The sequence below is a fragment of the Varroa jacobsoni genome, unplaced genomic scaffold (assembly GCF_002532875.2).
Source record: "Varroa jacobsoni isolate VJ856 unplaced genomic scaffold, vjacob_1.0 scaffold_758, whole genome shotgun sequence".
In the NCBI taxonomy this organism is placed as follows: domain Eukaryota; kingdom Metazoa; phylum Arthropoda; class Arachnida; order Mesostigmata; family Varroidae; genus Varroa; species Varroa jacobsoni.
In genome coordinates this window covers 25,351-49,321 of record NW_019213660.1, presented here as the reverse complement: position 1 = coordinate 49,321, position 23,971 = coordinate 25,351, and the positions used below count along the sequence as shown (strand labels likewise).

Genomic DNA, 23,971 nt, shown 5'->3' with positions numbered 1-23,971 from the left:
GATTCGCATTTGTAAACTCTAGCATATGCCTATACCGGGATCGCGTCATAGGTTTTGTTTTACCAATGTTAACGCTTTCCATCATAAGGCAGACGGTATGCAGATGGCTCGACGACATATGGTTCCAGTCAGCTGGCACTGTGCATTGACGTTATTAAGGGAGAAGTCATTTTTGCAGGACGCCCGTACTATTGCTCTAAATCAACACATCGAGGATGGATGACCCGTTATATATATTGGGCCTATATAAAGAATAGTAAAGATAGCTATCGAACGTAATTACTTACGCTTACATCTAGAACCCCTGTGACTACTAGTAGCAACATACCGTTTTCACACATATACACAACGGAGGTTCTCGTATGTTGACAGGGAATATACACTGCAGTTTTTGGATGTACGAATTTCTACTCCATATGTTTAGCGGCTCAGGTATGGCGTATAGAGGCTAAGCCAACAATTTTTCGCATAGGTGAAAATGACGTAAGAAAATAACACATACACTACGGGTCAATTGATGTAGCTAAATGTTAATATTTTCTACAGGTATAAGGGTTCTAATAATTTCTACCTAATACGACTTGTTTAGGCAAACAAACAACCACGTATGTCATACGACGAGCGCAATACAGAGCTCCCATTGTAAAATGATATTTAGATGAATGATACAATGGTCCATGCTGGAAACGACCGAAAATTACGCACTTACATTGGATATTAGCGTTTCTTTTCAGTAGATCGTAGCTTTCACTGGGGCAAATATTTTCAAAATGTAGTGTAACAATCAACAAGGAACAAGTTCTTCGTTACGTTCTTTCTCTATGTATGATATGCAATTGATAAAGTTATTGAATTTTTGAGCTAAGTTAATCATATTTATATTAAATGTACTTTTTTTTTAGGGAGAGAAACCTGCACCAGCACCAGCGATGCCTGCCCATTGTTGAACGGCAAAGCTGAATTCAGATCTATTGCAAGTTGGAGGTGTTACTATATTTACTATAGCGTAACGTCGCATCACGAGTTATGCACCCTTTCATTAAACAATTTAGAAAACATTAAAAAATCTTAGCTAGAAATCAAACTCGATACCTATTCTCTGTTGGTCTGCTGTCACAGTCACGTCGTAATTGATGATATTTTCAGTTCCGGTCCAATCGGTCCCTTCTCACTAACGAGAAAACTTAAGAAAGAACGGAGCTGAAAGAGAAAAGCCACCTTCATACTGTGTATACTTCACGTTTAATGAGCAAGATAAAAGGAAAAGGTATGGAACGATGTCGCAAGCTTCGTTCTGTTCGCAAGGATTAGCAGGCTGCAGCTTCTCACGATCGTTGGAATCGTATCATCGAACTTGAGTCTACTAGGGGATATCTACGAAACGCTAGTCCTTGTTTTCCGAAAAACAACACACCCTTATATTGATGTATAAAATTAATTGTCCTTTATGTTTTTCATTTCTATATATATGTACATATACGAGTTTTTGTTCATTATTTGTCATCTGTCTTTGTTTCCATCCTCTTCTTTCATTAACATCAGCTACACTTAGTTTAGCTTCCCGTCCTTCCGCCTTTTCCGCTTAATATAATTTTCCTGTCCTCTCCATAGGCCTCGTCATCCGAACTGTATCTTTTATATAGAATCATTTTATTTTTCGCTAGATAGCCTCTATCTGTCCAGTCGCCATTCCGCTCATTATTATTGTTATTTTACTAATATTCTGTCATCGTTATATCTCGCTTTTCATTATTTACACATAATTTACAGTTGAATCATATATAGATTATAGATCTCTTTTCACTAATAATTTTTTCACCTTTTACGGTGCTTTCATATATCTTCATTAAATATATATATATATATATATATATATACGAGTTGTAGAGAAGACTTCACTACGTTAGCAGCCATAGCAGTTGTTCTCTCATTTTGTTTCCCTCCAATTATAAAATGATGGAACAGATGCTTTTGTGTTGTCATTTTACAGTTCACGAAAACGATTCGGGTCAGCGATTTCTATCATTTTGAGTCATCACCTTGTTTGGGTCGCAGTAGTTACTAGCATTTCATAGTAATAATAATTGCGTCATTGTTGTGGTTGTTGCTCTTGTTATCGTCAATATAGCGCAGGTGATGAACTTCCGTCACGGTTTTCTTACACTCTAATCTCTTTTGCCGGATATCTTCATAATTCCATATATATATATATATATATCACGCACTTCCAACTCCAAGCTGCTACTATATCGGTAATTGTAATTATCAAGTATCATTAGTGGTATTGGTATTATTACATTTACAAAAAAAAAAACATTGAAACGTGTTATTATTTTTCGTCATGTTTACATCGTTTTCGTTTTTGTCCCTGTTTCCTTGTTACAATCGCACTTTAATAACTGATTGATTACAATGTTACTAATTGTTGCTTTTGTGATTAGCGTGATGGTGTGTATAATGGAAATCATGTTTATCTTCCCTCGATAAGCGTAGCAGTATTCCTCTTGCGTCATCATCAATCAACTCGTTCGCCAGTTGTTATGTAAATGATCATATATGTCAGTCGTATATTACCTGTCTCTCGTTCTATGCAATCTTATTTGCGCGATTTATGACAAGCAACGGGTTAAAAGGTGCTAACGAATTGCGTCCCATATCGCGTTCTACCGGTACAATTGCCGCCATTGACTGTCAGCTCAAAATCACGTGTGCACCTGTTTCACAAAAGCCTGTATTCTCATAGCGTAGAACAACTCACGATTCCGTCGGCCTTAAGCTATTCTCCCTGATGTTTTCTTCTAGAGGTCCTTAATCGAATTCACGTTCCAAAAATACGCCCCTAATTATAAAGCAACATCGATCTAATACCTCGCTTCGCGCACCATTGGAGTGTACCTGCAAAACGCGAACGTGATACGCGCTCATGTCGCGCGTTCGCACGTGGCGCTATACAGAAAAAATATACACCACAGACTCTTAAACACGTCAACACGCACTTACATACAGATAAGCTTCATTGTAGGCGGACAAACAATTAAAGTTTTCACCTTGTATTTAAATCGTAACAAACATGAATAGACTACTAAAGTATGTAAAAGATAGCGTCGTAAAAGTTTCTGACAGACTGCACCAAATAGAGAAGCAGCAATGACGATGGTAACGAAACAAACATATGACATACAGAATGGCGTACTCTTTGCGATCAGGAAATCAAAAGAAAGACGAAACGTTGAAGGGAATTGCGAGCCATAATCTGGCTAAACTGAAAGCTACAAACAACATGGTTCAATGTTTATTTCACACTAGATCCGTCCCAAACACACATGCGCATACAAAATACACCATTTATCTATGCTGGACTCTGTACAGCGAGCAGGTAAGCTCGTAAAAAATGCCGTTCTCCCAATGTTTTAACACAATAGACAACATCCTTTTCCTTTAAACTGGTGATAATTAAGTAAGCGGCCTATAATCCCACCCCTGGTCAGTTTGAGCTTTGTCTCCGTGCGTTGCGCAACCATTTGGGTTAAACCAGCTCAGCTCAGCTCTGTATTTCTCTTAGGAGTCGAAAACAATGAGCATTACGATATAGAAAAAAAAACCTAGTTCAAATACATCTTTGTTGCTCCAGAGGAAGCGTAATAAGTGCATAGTCATTTATATTCAAGAGGATCCTTTTTTTACTGTCTTGATCACATGAGGAAAATCAGCGAGTTGAAAAAAGAACAGGCCTAATTTGCGTCTGATGAACGTTGTCACAAAGCTATAGCTCCGGGGGTACTGACAACAATTCGATTTGGCGGTCTACGGTCACTGTCGCTATTATGAACTCTTGAGTACCTAAATGTCCCCTCAAAGCACCCGCACCAACAGCTCCGTTCACATCCTTGCGCAGACACACACGCACACACACACACGCATATACACACACACACACACGCACACGACGAGTACTCCCAGCTGTTCCACACAATAACACAGGTGACGCGCACCATATCTAAGTCGCTCGATAGCCATATGACAAACTATGAATTGATCAAACAAAGAAGAACCCCAAGAATATTATCGAGCTCTGTAGAACATGTCACGCTAGTTTCTAGCGTGTTCAAAAATAGAGTTCAGCAAAGCGAGTCTATTTTCGCAAAAATATCAGCTATAGCTCATAAATTGTAGACGTCTGCCTATAATAATAGCTGCTGCACTAATTACGGTTATGGACACCGACGCCATTTCGGAAGGACTGTTCCGAAATCTGTGAAATATCCAATAATAGTCATCGTCACCGTCGAGATTGAAATCAAAAAACCATTAGCATTCACAACGGTCATTCTCTCTATTGATCTGCATGCTAACGATGTCCCTTTTTCTTAACCCAGGTATTATTATTGCCTATTGCCCACGGAGCCAGAGACCCACGACAGACAAACGCGGATCTCTAGACTACGGCAGTCCTAGACCGTCGAACACCGTAACGACTCGCGACTAACAAAAACTAGCCCGGAAACAAATTCGCTTCGTTATGGGGACCGGAAACTCGTACATTCCCACACAGATCTTTACATGCGTTTTCATCCTGAAGCTCTGGTGTACCAAGTATTAGCAAAGTGATATCCTTTGTTTCATTCACACCTCGTGTTTACACGGAAGCGTACTATAATACTACCGAACTCTTAATTGGACGTCTTCTCGGCTTGCTCACATTTCATTACATATCTATATATGTATATATGATTTCGTTAGAGTTCTGCGCTCTCTACTGGTATCGCTCCTTCTGTCGCGTTATCATTTGCTTGTCTCCATTTTATCCTCCCTGTCATTATCAATACACACAAAGCACCGCCCCATATGTGTAACAACATCAACACAACAAACGGAATCATAATCGTTGATCAATCTGGCTATTGCCCGGACCCGTTGTTTGATATGGATGAGTACCTATCTACTAATTCATCGACAGTTTAATAGCTATAGATCGACAAGGAATAGTTGGAAAAACCAGTCATTTTGCCCGATTTTGTCGCCTATGTGGCTGCCGAATACTTTTGTTCTAATGTTGCTATCGGCGAAGTGTTGTCATGTATACACTGACGCAGCGAACGATAGGATGCCTTTTGTCGGTCAAAACAGTCTGGATCGTTCGTTTGTTTTTCGTGTGTAACTTCTAAAATATTACTGGTAACGATGAAGATGAGTTAATGTCATTTCTATACTCTAGCCAGCCATTTCAGGTCACTTCTACATGCGATTTCACCATCAGCTGTTAGTTCTGTCAGCTTAGCACGTTTACACTCCCTGCCCCAGCCGTAGTTGTCAAAAGTCACAGACAAATCAACAGCCATAACTTATATCGTATTAACACTTGTATGTCGTGTCTCTATAGTAATCATAACAATGATCAGTCAGCGTTTGTTATATATCCTTGTTTTCCCACTTCACTGCCTTTCATCGACAATGAACGAATGCCGTGTTGGTCCTTACCTGTATCTGTTTGCCATTTCGATGACGCGATCTGTATAGAGAGGCACACTTGCGTTATCAATAGCTCATTTGCTTGTTCGCTTTAATTGCTACGGGAGTGTCCAGGCCGGCTGAGTATCGGGTAGAGGAGTCTCCTATTCCTGAGCAGCATATCGACCCATCACTTTCTTCCATCTCGCATGTTCATTATATGGCGCTACGTTCCTCTGACTGATTGCTCAGTCAGTTCTGTTATATAGAGTATCATGCTAGTTTAGACTGACCTTCTTTTCACGTTCGTACTTCAGTTGACAATCGTAACCTCTCGAGCATTTTCTAAAGAGATTGTGGTTAGAGGTAGTAATCGTGATACTTCTCTCCCTGGCATGCTTGCGTTAGTTAATAATACGTTATTCTTTTATTTGCGTCTGCTTTCTAGCCATGTTATTCATGCACGTTCTGGGCGAAGTCTCGTCGCAACTTTGACGACCGTGTGTTTTGTTTTCTTTTCATAATAACTGTCGCATTCTCGTCATTGTTAAACTGTTACATTTCCTCTTCCCAGGAGTCATTGTAAGGTCTCTGCGTCTCTCAATACGCCGCCGAGATTTTTCTCCGCTGTCACGTTGAATTTCGATGATTCGATGTAATGATCTGTTCTGGTAGCGTGATAAAACTGAGAGTATCCCGTTTTTCTCGTTAAGGCTTCCGCACTGATCTCCGACCATTGGTATCGACCTATTTCGCGCCACTGTCCGTCTGAGCTGGTAAGCGAGCCGCGATGTTGTAAAAATCGGCCTGGCGCCTCCTGTCTTCTTCTCCTCCTTCATAAAGAAGGACGAACACGGCTTTCCCGTGCACTCGCGCCGCGCTGCTTCATTTCGCTTGCATCGTCATTTTCTGTTACGCTCCTCTTTCATTCCACCTCACTATAGTCATAGTCAATGTACACCTGTTTGTGTTGTACAGTTGAACGACTCTATCTCGAAGTCTGTTGTTTCGTACACGTGCAGACATTTCAGACAACCTCATTTGTCGCCTGTCTTCTTTTTGTCGTCTGCTAACCGGCGCATCGTGTTAATCATCCGCTCGTCGGTCCGGGTCGCGTTGATTAGCGGATAAACGATTGATTATGACGCTATTCGTAGTAATCGATTTAATCCTTCGTCGGCCGCTATTTCTTACTGGGAGGGGGAGGGCGGGGGCAGCTTTGAACGATATTGAAGATCGTGGTCGTTTCGTGAGGGTGCCACGTTGCATGGCCATATTGCCTCGCTCGTTGTCAATACATCCTTTCTATTATCTCTATCTCGTTGTATTATGCCGTACTTAACGCGAGAAAACGCCGCCTCTTCGTACGCATCTCGCACACAGATGACCACGTAATATGTTGTTGGTTTTACCTCTATTGATGTTATACGCTGTTAATGATTTTCTAAAAATTCCATGATAGTGGAAAAACAAATTCACTAAATAGTGGTTAATGTGTGTTTCCAAAAGTTTGACTTTTCCCCTAATCAACTTTTCCGTTTTTCGTATCGTGCATAGTGGTAAGCACACTCCCATACTGCCTATAATAACATATATTATTATATAACATAGGTATGAAGCAATCGGTCATTATTACCATATCGAATTCTCTCGCCCAACTCCATGGCTCTTTTCTTTAACAACATTTGTTTAGATTAATGTACTGTCCTCGGATGTCCACTGATTCCAACCGTTCTACTACGCGAACAGGATCGAGTTAACCGCGTTGTCTAGGTCGGGATCATCGCTCTGTGCCAGCAGCTGATTCGACAGTAGCTGGCCATCGGTGACGAGCTCGGATAGCGAATCTTCACCGAGAGCGGCTTGGCTGTGGCCGCTATGAACGCTTGGTACACTGGGGACGCTGAGGGAGGCTAATCGGGAATAACCGCCATCTCCGTCGCCCAGCGTGCCGCCGACCGAATGGCACGAAGCGCCTTCGTCCAGGTCTATGCTGTCTGCTTCATGCACATCATCATGGTGGTGATGATGGTGAGAGTGGTGGTGGTGATGATGATCATGGTGAGGTTGGTGAGATTGATGATGATGATCATCATGTATCGGCATCAAATTAGCAGCGGCGCCTTCGCATTCGTCAACGTCGGTCGTGCAACGGCTTCGCTGGTTGTGCAGTTGCAGCGGGTCGTCCTCGCGTTCATGATCGGTCTGCTCGTGATCGTCATCGACAGTAGGTTGCGACATAGCGTCTACACGACCACCTCCGCCACTTTCGGCCTGATCGTGATCGGCGTCACGGTCCTCGTCGAGATCATCCGGGAGCAGCATATCGGATCGCGTTTCATCATTTCGACCAGCACCGCTGCTGCTGCTGCCGCCGCACGACGTTGTTGGCGTCGTGTCCATAAGACACGAGCCGCTAGCGGCCCTGTCGAATCCTGTTTCAGTGGCAGTTGCCAGCGCAGTTGTTGTCGTCTGCTGCTGGTGATGGTGTTGTTGGTGATCGTGATATTGATGTGGTGAGGATGTTGGCAGCGGGAAGAAGTCAGTGGGATCAGGCTCCTCCATTAGGCTGAGCGTCTCCTCTACACGTTCGGATTGCAACTGCTTTTCGTCATCGAGTAGTAGCCGGGATACCAGTAGACTTTCATGCATTGGCGTATCGCTCTGGAATAAGGACGCCATTACAGAACGAGATGAGCCAAACATACGAATAAGACAGTAAGAGAAGCGAACGTTACGAGGGTGTCTGAATAGAATTTATTAAAAAGATACTAAAAATGTGCTAGTACATCTACATGGTGTAATATAATCGTAACACTCACCATGCCGGACTTAAGTGACGTGAGATGGAAGCGCGAAATGAGATGCTCCTTTGCCTGAAGCATCCGCGCGGAGAGGCGCTCGAAGGCAGCGTCGCACTCCTGCAGCGCGAGTACCGAAGGCTCGGCCACGTCCGCCACGTGGTAGGACAGCAGCCGCTTGATGGCCTCCTGTCGTTCCTTGAACGGTTCGAGTCGAGGCGTCAGCACCTCTTTTTGGTCGTTGAGAACACGTTGCTCGAAACGCTGCCTTTTGAACTTCTCCTGGGCGAGCCTCTCCCGCTCCTTAGCCGCCTGGCGTTTTTTGGCCGCTTTTGTCATCGCTGGAATTACTACCTTCGCGTTACTGCCGCCTTTTCCTCCGCCATCTTTTGAGTCGTATTTCGACTCTTTGCCGCCACTGCCAGTGTCCTTGGAGTAATCCTTCGTATTCTTCGCTTCGATAACAGAGGTTGCCGCTGTACCAACGCCGCCTTTTTGGTGATGACCTTCTTTTTCTGCTTTGCTCTCCTTGGACTCCTTCGTCTTAATCACAGGATTCACGCTTGTTGTTGTAGTTGTTGTAGTGGTAGTAGTAGTTGTTGTTGTTGTCGTCGTCGTCGTCGTCGTCGTCGTCGTCGTCGTCGTTGTTGTTGTTGTTGTTGTTGTTGTTGCCGCTGCTGTCGTCGTCTGAGGAGCAATTTGTGTTGCAGCGGTTGGTGTTACGACGGAAGGAATATGCTTCTGAACCATGAGTGCAGGTGTTGTCCCACTTGCGCATGGGGCGGCGGTGAGCACAGTAGGGATTAGAGCAGGTGGCTGAATCAGTTCAAGATCCCCATTCGCCTGAGGACTAACGGACAGATCCTGTTTAATAACAACCTTCGCCATCGGCGTATTTGCCATCACCGTATTCGTGGTCAGTGCCGATGGCATAGGCGTCGCTGGCATAGTCAATGTTGTCGTCAGGGTTGTCATCGACGGTGGCGGTGGTGAACCGGTTTCGGTTTTGACCGTGGCCAATGTCAGTTTTTCTTTCGCGGCCCGTTCCCTTTCGGGCTGTTCCATCTCTCTCTCCTTTTTCGTCTTTTTCTTTTTCTTCTTTTTGGGCGGAGTCGTCTACGGATGCGGCACAAAAAACCAAATTCTAAGTAAAAGATATGGATTAACTAGGATCGCCGTACTATTACATATGTGCTTAAATACAGCAGAATAATAATGAAAATGATAATATATATTTCAGTTGGAAGAGCGTACCGGTCAATATGCTAACTAAGCAATGAAATGACTGGCGTTTCTGCATTTTGGGTGGAGGTAACGTACGGCCAAGTGCGTCACATGCTTTTCATAGTTGACCAAAATAATCACAGAAGAATGTCCAAGTACTTTGTTAATGGAATAAATGCATTTTCCGCGCTTACCTTTACGGCAGAACTTGCAAGGGCGGGGTTTACCGCGGTGTTGGTAAATACATTATTGTTGTTGTTATTGCTGCAAGTGTTCGTGATAATGTGGGGCACGGAGACACTAATGGGCACCTGTACCTTCAAGGTGTGGCGGGCAGCCATCACAGCACGGGGGAATTCGGTCACGCTGCCAGGAGGAGCACCGTCCGGTGCTCCGGAAGGCGCTTGGAATGTGGAGCCCACCGCGGCTGAAGGCAGGGAACCCGCTAAGGCCGCGGTCGAGGGGCTTGAGATCAAGGGCTATTTGGAGATCAGAGAAAAACAAGTGGCGAAGCCGACAGAAGAACATGAAAATGACGGAAGAAAACCTTGAATTAGCTAAAAAAAACCACGTTAAAGGCATACTGTGTCAATCTTGAGGACAATGTTCTTGTGAAGTTCTGCTTCTTTTTTAAAGGGACCGAAATATACATAAATCAACATAATAATACTAATAATAACAATAGGGAAACACACACGCATATGTCACGCTTGATACGTGACATGAAAGATATACTCGCAATTGCTCTTCTAGGAAAGACTCTTAAAAATAGCGTTCGCCACTGCGTTCGTCACTGCTTCCTCGTGTTTCCTATTGCAGCATACATAATAAAACAGCGAAGAACAAAAATATTTTCAGAGAGACACTACTGAACAAAGGCAAATCGCGCAGAAACAGGCTGGTTAGCAAATAAATAGCGCTTTATTCAAAAGGTGTATACCTTTATATCAACAACAATATTACGCAATAAAAAAAAAGTTATCCACAACCGTTCGAAGCGAGCCATGCATCGTTGTCTTAAACAGGCCTATTTATCACGACAAGCAACCAAGCAAAAAGCAGTCACTCGAATAACGTTAAACATTACCTGTACCAAATGCGCATTTCAGAGACAAAATTATGAATCCAGTCGTATTTAACAAGCAGACATTTCTATATGTTACTACGATGCAAAGGTAATCAAATACTAACATGGAAACCAACAAAGTTTATCATGGCTGAGGCTTTGAAGGAAGATTCAGCGATATTTAGTCACTGCAAAGCCCTCGGCCCAACAGAGGGAATTATCGCGCAGGGTTACTAACATCCTGCGGATACTCCAATGCCATGCCATCTATCACACAATAGGTATACCGCTAATACCCGTAGCTTCGCAGAATCGCTCGTTCTTTCATAATGTGTTTTCTCTCGTGCAAATATATGTAAGATGCTAGATCTTCGTGAAACGCAGTAAGTTGACCATATCACGTCGACACACGTTGCGGCTACCAATAGAAAGCAATATTACCGTGAAGAACAAAACCGGAGAAGCAAATTTCTATTTGATCAGGCAAAACTTTCGTCATCGTTTATCGGCACTGAGCAGGTGCTCGACAGGTGAACTTTGAGACGATCAATTTAAGAAGGAAGATTAGAAGTGTCGGGTGCGAGCGGGTACAGGAACAGAATGGAAGTCGATTCAGGAGAAAAAATAGACGAAAGACGAAAAAAACAAAGCAGATTGAAGATTCAAGCCGAAACAACATCAACCCAAATATTGGAAATAGGTGGGACATCTCGTTGATCACTCCGTATACACTGAGCGAGTTACTACGCATTGTTTGCTCTAGCTTTTGATCCTTTATCTGTCCCAGTTTGTAGAACATCTCGTCTTAATTCGTTCGTGTGGTTCGTCGTGTGGTTATCAAATGCTTACAGTCGACGTGGCCTGGGTCTGCGAAATCGCAACTACAGTGGCGGCCATTGAAGATGGCGTTGACATCGGCGAAACGTTGATATGCGGCGATGTAGACGACTGCGCGATCGTCTGCCTCATGGCCTGTTGAGCCTGTTGTTGTTGTTGTTGTTGCTGGCTTAAGCTTGTGGTAGTAGGGGTTATAACGCTGTTGTTGTTGTTGTTGTTGTTGTTGTTGTTGCTGCTGAGAACTTGATCGACACTTGTACTGATGATGTGATGACTGTTGGTTTGAGGGTGTTGATGTTGATTTGGCTGATGCTGTGGTTGGCTATAGTTGCTGGAAATGATGTTATTATTTGTCGTTGATGAGGTAATAGTCATGTTGCCTTGATTATGAAAGCTTTGGTGACTCTGTTGTGAATGGTGATGATGGTGATACTGATGGCCTTGTTGTTGATGATGCTGGTAGAGTTGGCCATTTTGCTGATGCAGAAGTTGGTGCGGGTTCGGCGATGTCGTATTGGGTGCTTCGGCCGCTAGGGGCGGCCCATTGGGCAGTGGTGATGGGACAGTTGGACAAGCTGTTGCTGGAGCTGACGCTGAGCTGACGATTAACGTGGCTCCAGTGCTGCCCACGACGCCGCCCCCACCCCCGCCACCGTTTCCAAGCCCGAGTCCGACTCCAGCAACACCTGCTCCGCCGACCACCGTGCTACCAACACTACCTGCATTACTTACCCCCTGCAGCTGAGCCATAACGGAGCCCTGCAGGTGACCAGGGACCGTCGGCAGGGGGGAGGCAGATGGTGGTGTCACAACAGTGGAGTCGCATACCTCGGTTTTAACGACGGCCTGCATCACAGGTGGCTGCAGCTTCATTTGCATCTGGTGACCACCTGTGTCGCCAGTAGCGCCTGCCGGCTGTCCAAGCTGCTGTTGTTGTGTTGTTGTTGTTGTTGAACCGGTAACTGCTGATGATGCGGATCCCATACCGCAGCTATTGCTCACGCTTGTCATAGTGCAAGGGGCGCTGACCGCTCCGGCTGCCTGCGCAATTGTCGCCTGACTACTGTTGACAACTGTCATCGTGTTTGAGACGGCTACATGCGCGTTCGAAACCGATTGTTGCTGACCCGTCGATGCTGTCTGGCTACCGATCATTATTTTGTTGAGTAGAGAACTAACAGATTTAACCATAGGTGGGTGCGCAACGGACGCCTGTACATTAAGCGACGGCATCGATGTAGTCGATGTCGCCGCTGATAACACTGAGCTTGATTGAGCTTGAGCCGTACTGACTACTAGCTGCGGTCCTGTTGTACCAAGGTGGGCCGGATTCGCCGCCGCTTGTTGGTGCTGCTGTTGCTGTTGCTGCTGCTGCTGCTGCTGTTGAAGCAGTTGTATAACACTGCTCGTAGGGCCAGTGGACGTGGCCAGATGGCCAAACTGACCCAGCTGGCTTAGCTGGCTTGCGTTTAGCTGCACCACAGTAGGTATTCCGTTCACGTTGCCTAGGACAAGTTTCTTGACAAGTTGCGCGTTGGCCGGCAGGCCTTGTAGGCCCGCCAGACCACCAACTCCGCCAAGACTGCCTAGTAACAGACCTTGTTGATGGGGTGACTGTTGCAGCTTGCCAGCAATTGCACTTCCACCATCCGCTGGTGCCGCGCCACCGACCGTCGAAACCGTCCCTGCGTGACTGTTGCTAAGTGCGTTTACAAACGGTGACGATGGCTGCGTTGCAGAGGTAGCCCCCGTCTGTGACTGAGGCGTTACCGAAACGGTAGTCATCTGCACCGCGCCCGTTTGTCCTGTTGCAGTCGCTGCGACCTGCTGCGCGACCTGATGCGAGGCAGGGGCCTGAACAACGACCACGCCAGGTGGTATACCTCCAACACCAGACAAGGTGTGAGGGCCGTTAAGCAACGCGGTCTGGCCGTTGGCTAACCGAAGAATCTGACTCCCATCAATGGTAGCTGTGGCAGTCGTAGCACCAGCTGCTCCTGTTGGACCCTTCGCAGCTGCAGCAGCTGTTGACGTTGTTGTCGTTGTTACTGACGCGGTTATTCCCATCTGTCCCGTCGATTTTAGACCGCTCGTCAAGGCCGCCATCTGCACGCCGCTCGGAGCTGGCGCGATAGTTCGTAACTGTAGTTAGTGAGGAAATCAAATCACCAGTTAGCACACAGCTGTTCGGTTAGTAAAGGGAGCGGTGAGAGAGACATAATGGTGAATCTGTGTTGGATTTCGATGGCTACTCAGCGCTCGCTTAGTCGTTTCATAACAACTAGGTGCTAAACACGAATGAATCGAGCGGCTAAATGAATAATTAACAATGCGCGCCACTATGGACACAACAAAGGAGACGTACGTTGACAGCGACAAACGAAAAAAAAAACAACAACAACAACAACTACAAAGTGAGCTTGAGGTTTAGGTGGGGGTCGCGCTCATCTTTCTCTCATGATTGCTAATTGCCTTCTTGCAAATCTCGCTTTTTATTTGCTCATTGCTAAAATCATCCTGTTCGGTTCCTAATAAACGAACCTTTGTCCCACTCATGTACTGCGTAGCCTGTGGAGCGTGATGGGTCTCGATAACGACCCCTCAGAAAATATTCAAGACAATGTCTCGACCACAATTAAAAAAATATTGCGTGATGTTATAGTTGTTATTACTTTAAACTGGTTTACAAGCGCCGAAGCAGCCCAACAAGCAACGAAAAAGTTATGAGTGGGAAAATGCAATCGCAGATGGCGGACATATAGCTACATTCCCCTGAGTAGTCGAGCGATAGAGATAACGCAATGTTTATTAGTACCAATAGACAGTAAATAGACACAAAATAATCAGCTTTAGTAAATTCGAACCCATTCATTCTATGTTTTGCCACTGTTCATTCGTACCGTGTGTCAATTTCACATATCTAGATTGAGAGAGGAGCCTATTTTCGAAATTAATCGATCGTTCAGGTTATTAGCACCGGTATTACTGATACGATAGAACTTTTACTAGAAACCCCGTGACTCACAGTCTGATCTAGCTAGTCTTCCCAAAGCGAGGGTTATAGGAACTGCCATGACAACAATAGGAAAACTAGAAGAAAAAGAAGCCCGTACCAAAGATACTTCGATTGCAGTAACGATTTGGCTTACTTTTACACCCACATAGTATTTATCGTACGGTGCATGATAGGAAGTCATGGCACCCTTTTAAAGCGGTTACTTCTCACCTCATATTCGCCTGTTAGCACGGACAGATCAATATTTTTACATAGAACTTTCAGTTATTTTGTCTACCCTCAGCATTTATCGAGTTTGAAAAGACTGAATGCATCATATTAACGAGCAGTTTCATTTTTCTTCGTCGAAGAACAGCAACGAAAATAGGATCAATATGCAATATATCCTTCATACTATCTAGTATCACAGATTTTTCTAGTGAATAATGCCAGCGTAGCCTTAGTGATAGCCAAAAAAAAAGCTCGTTATCAGCGGGCCGTCTGTGCCGCCGGAAAGCTCCACTATCGCACTTCGGAGTGAAAACTATCATACACTTCCGTTCACTTACGTGCTGTTGAGGTCGCTGATGTGACTGCGCATTCGCTGCGGCAGCGGCAGCGGCAGCATTCTGCAGCTGCTGAAGCTGTTGGGGCTGAATTGTGATAATCTGAGGTTGGCCCACAGCTCCGACGGGTCCGCTGCCAAGGACGACCTGTCCCCCGCCGGGTGTTGTGACCAATACCTGCTGCGTATGGGGCTGAGCTGTGACCATCTGCGGTTGAGCGGCTACCACCTGTGGCTGCTGCTGCTGCTGTTGTTGTTGCTGCTGTTGGACTTGTTGTTTCATCTTCTCTTGCAACGCCACCATCTGCTGCAGCAGTACGCGTTGCTGCGCAGTCGGATTTTCGAGCGCGCTGAGACCGGCTAATTGCGTCTTGAGCCGTTCATATAACGGGTCGTTGATTGGCGAGTTCTGCGGCGGACGGGGTGGAACGCCATGGCGGATCACAACTTGTCCGCCAGCCCCCAACGAACCCACTTGTTGAATCTGCCCACCCACTAACGACACCACCTTACCGCCCTCGCCGATAGCCGCATTGCCGGACAGATACACCATTCTGTTGATAGTTGTTCCGGTACATAATGGGGCAACACGGTAGAATTCGACAATAACAGATAGATAACATAGAATTAGTACTGGCGATGTGCACAGTCGAGGCAAGCCTAAATCAAAATCATGCATGTATGATTGTCACACAGAAGCCCTTCTTGCGAATACTGGCTATTCATATTACAGATAGTGTATAAGACCAGATATACTCGTCTCTCACCACCATAGTCGACTAGCTCAAATGATTTTCACAGAAGAGCTAACACGTTTCGTTCTACAGACTTTTAATAGAAAAAAAACACACCTGCCTTATACATCAATAGCTTTCATTCTATACGTACGATAAATTAACGAACCACATAAACACAACACACGATGAGCTATTAGAAACAAAAAAAAAAACTGCATTATGTTCGAAGTTGTCAAAAGGCACGCCGTAGTCTAACAGCTTCAGTGGTAGATTCTAACGTTTGATCCTATTCATTCTATTGACCCTATTCATTCTATGAGTTACGTTCCTTTGTTTACCAGTGTGCATCACTTACCTCGGCTGTTGGCCAGGGGCTCCGGGTTGAATCACAGTAGTTTGTTGCTGTTGCTGCTGCATAGCACTTATATTACTGCCACTATTGGTAAGATTAGTAGGATTATTATTATTATTATTATTATTATTACTATTATTATTATTCGTTACCTCTGTGCTGCTATGGCTGCTCTTGGCTGTACTATTACTAACGTTACTATTATTAATAGTTATGTTTGCTGTGGACATTGTCGACGTATGGGTTGCTATTGCCGCCGACGCAGCCGCAGTTGACATCGTTACAACAGCATGGGCACTCGGAAGGACCGCACCTGCTGCAGACATTTGCAGCTGTTCTTGCTGCTGTGGGCCCCGATGTGGCTGCTGTGCCTGATGGCTATGATGATGATGATGATGATGATGATGGAGTGAACCAGCTGCTCCAGTCATTTGATGAATATGTTGTTGCTGAGCTTGCTGCAGCTGCTGGGCATGATGAGCACCAACACCTGCTAATTGCGGCTGTTGCTGCTGTTGGCGGAAGGGGGACGTCTGTACAGTAATTACATTGCCGCCACTGGTGACCTGACCTAATGAGGTCGTCACGCCAGGGCCATGGTGCTGCACCTGTAGCGATTGCAGCTGGCCACCGACTGCGGCAGCGGCGGCTGCTGCCTGAAGTTGACCAGCCACTTGGGGTGGAAGGACGACCGGCACCATATTCCCGTTTATCTGCAACACGCCCACCTTCTGCGTCGCGGCCGGTGGAGTCTGTTGTTCGAATAAACGCAAAATGAAAGAAGGTTGCTTACGGAACAAATCTGATGACGGGCAATTTGTTAACAGATAGGATTGTCTATGAAACGTTTTGTGCGATTAATTTATCATGGCCTATGCTGTCTCGTTCAAAAAACTCCTTAAGAACACCGTTTCTCTCCCTTTCTCAATACCATTTTCAAGATCCAGGCTCGTTTACATCTTCGTATGCATTGCAACTATCTAGTCATCGGTTAACAGAAGCATGGGCACTACTAGCTAAACATTTGGAACCAGCTTTCGACACTAGAGTACAGGAGCAGCTGCCCATCAACTAAGGCATATCTAATCCGTAGTAGTGGAGTTCAAAGGGACTCCAGAGCTGGAAGTCGTGGACCAGCACCCCAGGCCTAAAATAATCGATCAAGAAAAATGTTCAGCCCCCAAAGAAAATTAACAAGAAAGAGATAGTACATTATCGCTAATAGGTCATCTATAGATACTACTTTTCGACGTCTGCTAGTTCCATGTTAATGACAACGCATGCCCAAACAACATGGTGTATTAACAGGTTACAATTGCTTACAGGTGGAGGTGCGGACGTTAACCGCTCGAGAAGCGCTGACTTCTTGGGCGGTTCGAGAACCGATGCCGGTACTGCCTGTTCCATGATTGCTTCCTGCTGTTGCGTCGGCTGTGGGGTGGGCGACGGTGGCGGGGACGCGTCGAGTATACCGTGCTCCTTGAGAAGGTCGCCCAAATTGACGCTTGGCCGAGCCTTGTTTTGTTGCTGTTGGCTGTTATTCCCGCTGCCGCCCGTAGCATTCTTTCCGCCTTTACCACCGCCCTCCTTGCTGCCAGAGGGCGTCGGTGGTTTACTGCTATTGCTTGGCGCCGGACTTGGTGTCTGGGACATAGGCGTAGGTGCTGGGGACGGCGTTGTAGGAAGCGGCGGCGTGGCCGTCGCAATAATCTGCGGCTGACCCGCCGCCGCGGGTGTGGCGCCCATCTGCACGAACGTGGGGCCAGGGCCAGTCAAATGGATCGTCGACATCTGCGACGCATGATTAATCTGCTGCGGCTGGAGCAATAGCGGTTGGGGTTGTTGCGGGGAGGCAGGCTGCAGCTGGAACGATAGCCCTCCGCCTGGGTTGAGCTTCGGGGCGAGCACGTAATTCGGCCTCGGCTGACCCGGGTGGCCAAGCATGATTGCTTTTGTTGCAGCAGCATTTCCTCCGGAATGCTGCTGACTTGGAGCTCCGACCGTGCCAGCTGCCACATGCTGTGGCTGCAGCATCGTTGCTGGCCGATGAATCAACTGCAGTTGGCCGTTTACCGACTGCACAAACAATGGCTGAGGCTGTGCTTGCGCCGACTGACTATGGTGATGATGGTGGTGATGATGATGTGTAGAGTGATGATGGTGGGAGGCGGCACCCGCTGCGCCAGCTGTGGCCGCCAACGTGTGCCCCGACGAGGCAGCAGCGGCGGCGGCGGCTGCTTGTAACTGTTGCTGCAGCATCGCCTGGTTGAGCAAGATGGTACTTGAGCCACCGGCCTGCAGAATGCCAGCCTGTTGTGGCCCAAGAATGATTTGTGGGGCTTGTCCCGTCTGTGGACCGGCGGGTGAAACCGATATTGATGAGGTCTGGGTTGTCGTCGCAGTTGAGCTCGCCACAGAGGCCACCACCTGCTGAAGCAGCTGCTGTTGTCGTTGCTGTTGTTGATGGATTTGATGCGTTGTAGCAACAGAGGTTGGCTGTTGTGAACTCGTCGGGGGCGTTGGAGTCGTTGAAAGTGTTATATGCTGTTGTTGCTGTTGTGGTTGGGTCGCGACAACTATCTGCTGCAGGTGGGGACTTGGCGAGGGAGTGATCACGTCCGAAGTAACTGATGGCACGGGTGTAGCAGGGTTTGATGCCGGCGTATTTGATCCGCCGCAAGCGTTCGCTGATAGTCCGTTTGGCGTCGACGCGCCACCGTTGAGTAGACGCGGAGATTGCGACGGCGTTAACGTCCGCGGAGGCGGTGGTATTGAACCTGATCCCGTGGACCCGCCAGCAATCACGATCTGCGGGCCCGCTCCACTGACACAGCCAGCCATCAAAGGCGACGCTACACCCGATAACGTGGGCGTCGATCGTTGACTCGTGGCTAAGGCGGCCGGCGATGGGGGTGGAGCAGGTGATGCCCCTCCAAGCCCCCCAGCCTGAAGCACTGGCGAAGCTGCGGGTCCAGGGGCCGGCGAATACGCCGTTGGCGGAGGTGGCTGATGATGAGGTACTGAGGCACGTGGTGCGGTTCCCGCTTGGGGGGAAGCTACCTCCATGACACTTCCGCATCCTGTTGTTGACGGATTTTGCTGGCCGCTCAGTTGGTTGCTAGGATTGTTGCTGCTGTTGCTCAACGTATTACTAGTCGTGGAACAGTTATTGTTGTTATTATTGCTGTGACTGCTGATGCCACTGGTGTGAGCAAGCGCTGCTGTGGCCGGCGTAGCCGCTGATGTCGTAGAAGAAGAAGAATTATTGTTGTTACTATTCGTCGTCGTATTAGGACTGCTATTGCTGCTTGGTGTCGCTTTTGTTGTTGGAGGGGATTCGCTTGTGCCGTTGAGACAGCCTTCAAGATCAGCTGACAATTGGCCATTTGAGAGCATTTGACCCGGGGGGTGGCTGGTAGCCGTGGGGTGGACATCGTTGAAAGCCTTACTTAAACCGGCCTGGTACGCGGGCGAGGAAAGCAGCTGTTGCTGCAGGGCTTCTAATCCCGGAGCGCTAGAGTCGAGTCTTAAATTAATCTGCAAAAGGGTCAACGATAACAACAACAATCAGAGGATTAGGTGTACAGTAGGTGGAAAAATAATGGGGACAAGGAAACTACTTATATTCATTAAAAAGGAAAAAGAGACAATTTTGTAAGGGTAAATTTTCCTCAGAAACAAGATGACTTGCCAACTAGCTTTTATTGTTGTCCAGTTGTTCTTATCCACTAGATCTTTCGAACATTTTATTAACAGATACTGGCCGAAAAGCCGAATACCAAACCTTTCAGTGGGGTAAAGTTAAACACAGAAAATCTGAATTTCACCTATGAAGTTAAAACATTATAACCAGCAAGCAATATCATTTATGTGAATCAATTACCTTTATATATATATCGCCCCCATTGTAAAATCATCCGATTTACACCAACTTACCTGATCAAGATTAATTTGTGACGGTATCTGCGCGCCGGTCGCGTGCAAACTGAAATCGTCCAGTCTACCGAAACTGAGCCCAACGGACACTTGCGTCAATTGTTGTGACGACGTTTGCTGCTGCTGCTGTTGTTGTTGTCGCTGCTGTTGTTGCTGCTGTTGCTGCTGTTGTTCGTGACGCTCTTGCTTGCTTATGCTATGGACGTTCGCTGCACCGTCAGGCGAGCCCGTTGACTGTGCAGAGCTCTGCGAGGGGCAGCTCAACCCCCCGTTTGCAAGAGAGACCGGTCTAAGTGCGGCCGCAGCCGTGATACCACCCGCGGCAATCGCGGACCCCAAAGCAAGGGAAACGCCCGCTGAGTTGGGTCCTACGGTTCCTAGGTTTCCGCCCATTCCAACGACGACGCCACCACCGCCGGCATTAGCGTTGCCGCCAACATCAACGAGTGGATTGCCACCAAGGGCATTTGTGGTGGTAGTCACGCTGGTGCTGTGGGCGAGGCTCTCAAGATGTTGGTCGAGCATGTTAGCCGACAGGCCGTCACCGTCAGCATCTTCGCGGCCCTCGAAAAACGACTGAAACAGCAGCGGATCATTGATGACGTCTAGCAGACACTTACCCCCGTCATCCATATCTAGGCTGCTGCCTGGGGGGAAAAGCAACTGCGCCGCCGACCCGAAGTCCGACGGATCGATAACGGATCCAACGCCTGCGGAAGCAGACACATTGCCGGAAGTGCCACTGCTACTATTGTTGTTGTTGGTACCCGATCCTGATCCCGTGTTGTTAGCTGCTGGGGCCGTGATGTTGATACTGGTTCCAGAACTAACACCGGACACTCCGCTAGAGGTTGCTGGTGCGCCGGGGGTCGCAGCCGCGTTTGTTTGCACCGTTTGCTGTTGTAGACCGTGCTGGGATGGGCCTGGGACAGGTCCGAGCGCAGGTGGCGACTTAGTAGACCCGACGATTCCAGTGGAGACGAGGACGCCCTCGCTAGAACGGCTAACGTTGCCGGCGGCACCGACTGCGTTAGCCTGATTGCTGTTATCTGGCGACAGCGTGCTCGCCGCCGTGCTATTCGTTGTCGCCGTGGTACCTGCCGGCGTCGGCGGCGAGAGTCCACCACCTCCAGCTCCTCCACCGGCACCGCCTCCACCTCCAGGAGAGGCGTTGCTGTTCGGAGCGCCATCGGAGGATTGCGACGGGTCGACGGGGGCGCAAGGGGCGGAGGTTGACGACAACCCAGAGCTGGACAGCAGGTTGGCCAGCGGATCTATGGTGGCGGTAGTTGGGGGTCGCGGCGAGAGGCCGGGGGGCGCGAGGCAAATTGCCACGCCGCCCTCGACGACCTCCTAGCGACGACGCCCACCGCCCGACCTATCTGACTCGCGTTCCGGGCTTTGCCGCCCGGAAGAGGGGCGGCCGCGTGGACTCGAGCCACTGGGGCGCCTGAAAACGTCATAGACACACGATAACGACGACCAATAAGACAGGAACAAAAAAGAAGCATAACCATGAAAAACAGTTAGAAAAGAGGTCAGATTTTAATTGGCAGCTTACTTGTTTTTTCCGAGTTTGCTCAATTTAATTTTTGGAGATGCGGTTTATAGGATTGGGAATTCAGCTAATAAAGAACAGTAACAATACAGAGGTACATTCCACTGTATCGCGGAAGTGATTTCAAACTGGCGATCGACGACAAAACATTAAAAAAGGCTTACTGTGTTTCTACTAAGTATACAGAGCAATTATCGTGCAGCTAATAAAAGTAACAAAAAACAAAACTGGAAATAGTAGTGTCTCTAGGCAACTTACATTCCACAGAACGATAGAATCTATTTTACATATATTCACACTACGCCCAAAATATACTGTGTCCATTACCAACTGTAAACGCGCTAGCTAATAACAAAAGAAATCGTAATTTATCCATCGAGTACTTAAATTTGTCCTTAGGCCTTCATCTAATATTCGTATTAGCGCTATTTCTTTGCTTTAATCAATTGTGACTTTTCTCAAAAATATAGAAAAATGAAGTGATGCAATACAATAGCAGATTGCATTACGTTTTGCTTATGCTATATGCCGCCATCTTGCTGTTACCTATATCAGCCCCTTTCGCCTGTGCGTGTGCTTATGTAGCGGCAAATGTCCCCGTCAAACAAGGTAACGAGCGACGTAACCCGCCAAAAAACAAGGTCAAATTCGAATTTGAGTATCGTAGCGCCATTGAAATTTAATGAATAATTTTAGTAATCGGTAGTCCCGCTCGCATACATGACGAATTGATGTCAGACTAATTAATGTCGCCGGCCATCCGAGACGTTCAGAAGTGGCATGGAATTTTTGACATGGTACGTGCTTATAGTGGGCAATGAGAGCGCTGTTGCAAATTGTTTGACGATAGGTAAGCGGAGGAAGGGTCATTGTTACCATGCTATGGCGGTCATTACGGTGGGGCATTTAGGTTTCCATAATATTTTATTATTAACGTCTATATTACTAACAGCCTAGGATCTTGTGAGCAAGCGTACACTAACCAAATCTAGTTTCAAGGATGGTGCAGGATGTACTCGATTTCGGTAAAATTACTTATATTTTTTTGAACCTATATATATAATGTTATTTTCACATTGTATTCTTGTTTATTATTTTCTAAAATTAGCTGGATTCTACTATTTTCTCTATTATTAGACCAAGGCATGCAATAAGGAACTACTGGATGGGATACTATATCGATTTGCAGACCAATCAGCGGAGGTTTTGTATTTCGCAGGATTTGCCTACAGCTCAAAATTTTACATTGCTAGTTAATTTCAGATTTTCTAACGACCCACAGCCAATCTAAAGAAAAGCTTTCCTCTGACAATATTTCACCGATATTATAGAAACTTTTTGATAAGTTGTCAAAACAAAAAGTCTCCAGAGCTGAATTTTTTTCATGAAACGCACGAGGGATCGATGATGATTCAGAGTTCCGTTTTGTAACTGCGAATAACTAAAAAAAATTCTGTAATACTCTTACAATACGCACTTATTCAAAAGTGCATATACGTTCTAATACATTTTTAATGTTTTTTCCCATCCGGTGCAGTCGGGCTTCATAAACAGGGCACCAACGACCCAGCCCGATCGCAAAATCCACTGTTTGTTATTAATTTATTTTCTTACTGTTACCATCGTCGAAAAGCTGCAACGAAGGCAAAGTGTGTACCACAAACACAGACATAGTGCTGGGGCGCCGCTATTAATATTGAGGTCACCAGCCCAGAAAAAAAGCCACGAACACTGCTGGTTTATGGCAAAGCAATCAAACAACACAAAACAGACGGCGGCGACAGCACGTAACATCGAACAGTTTCCATCGACGAAATGGCGCACTTCGTGAGATTCAGCGACCGTTACCCCGGTGAGTATATATGTGCTGCTACTATGTCTACGACTAATACTCGATACAGTAGCGATAAGACAGGGTTATGTTGTGCGTCGTAGTCCGTGACCGACTATACTCCATTTTTTGAGATCAGGTTTCTTCGTGCGGTGCGAAGACCCAAACAGAGCAGAAAGCCAAATGATCATACCGCTCCTTAAACATTAAACTACATAAAGGGCGGGGGGGATTCGTTTGAAGTAAACGCCTTTGAGAAGAGTTACTCCATTATTGCGTAACAGTACAATGAAATAAACTTAACCGCTGTGCACATACGTGAATGCCACAAATGGACTTCAATGTGGTTTATTATTTGCTACGTTCATTAGTCGCATTCGAGTGGGAACGCATGTGCGTTAAAATAAAGGAACTTTATATCGCTGAAGTCTGGAGCAAGGGATTTTCCTGCCCAATCACAAAAATATTTTAGTGAAATCACAATCAGATTTGCTCAATAATTGAGCAAAGATGAGACCGGTGTCAATGAAGCCCAAGAATGAATTTTTGACAAAAAGACAGTTTTAGAAGTCGCTACTTACCAAGTGTTCCTGGTATTTGCAGAAGCAGACTGCTGCAGAT

General features: G+C 46.5%; 1 protein-coding gene across 1 annotated transcript in view; it reads right to left on the bottom strand.

Moving 5' to 3' along the window:
• Positions 1 to 1,416: 1,416 nt before the first annotated feature.
• The window catches only part of LOC111263331 (uncharacterized), a 28,095-nt gene continuing 5,540 nt past the window's right edge, over positions 1,417 to 23,971 (bottom strand). The window contains exons 3-10 of the mRNA XM_086969557.1: positions 19,962 to 21,314; positions 17,349 to 19,562; positions 16,029 to 16,777; positions 14,941 to 15,490; positions 11,389 to 13,518; positions 9,668 to 9,952; positions 8,271 to 9,365; positions 1,417 to 8,112 (exon numbers count right to left, since the gene is read on the bottom strand). Coding sequence (XP_086825683.1) covers positions 7,186 to 8,112; positions 8,271 to 9,365; positions 9,668 to 9,952; positions 11,389 to 13,518; positions 14,941 to 15,490; positions 16,029 to 16,777; positions 17,349 to 19,562; positions 19,962 to 21,314 — 9,303 coding nt within the window. The 3' untranslated portion in view covers positions 1,417 to 7,185. The remainder of the gene's footprint in view (positions 8,113 to 8,270; positions 9,366 to 9,667; positions 9,953 to 11,388; positions 13,519 to 14,940; positions 15,491 to 16,028; positions 16,778 to 17,348; positions 19,563 to 19,961; positions 21,315 to 23,971) is intronic.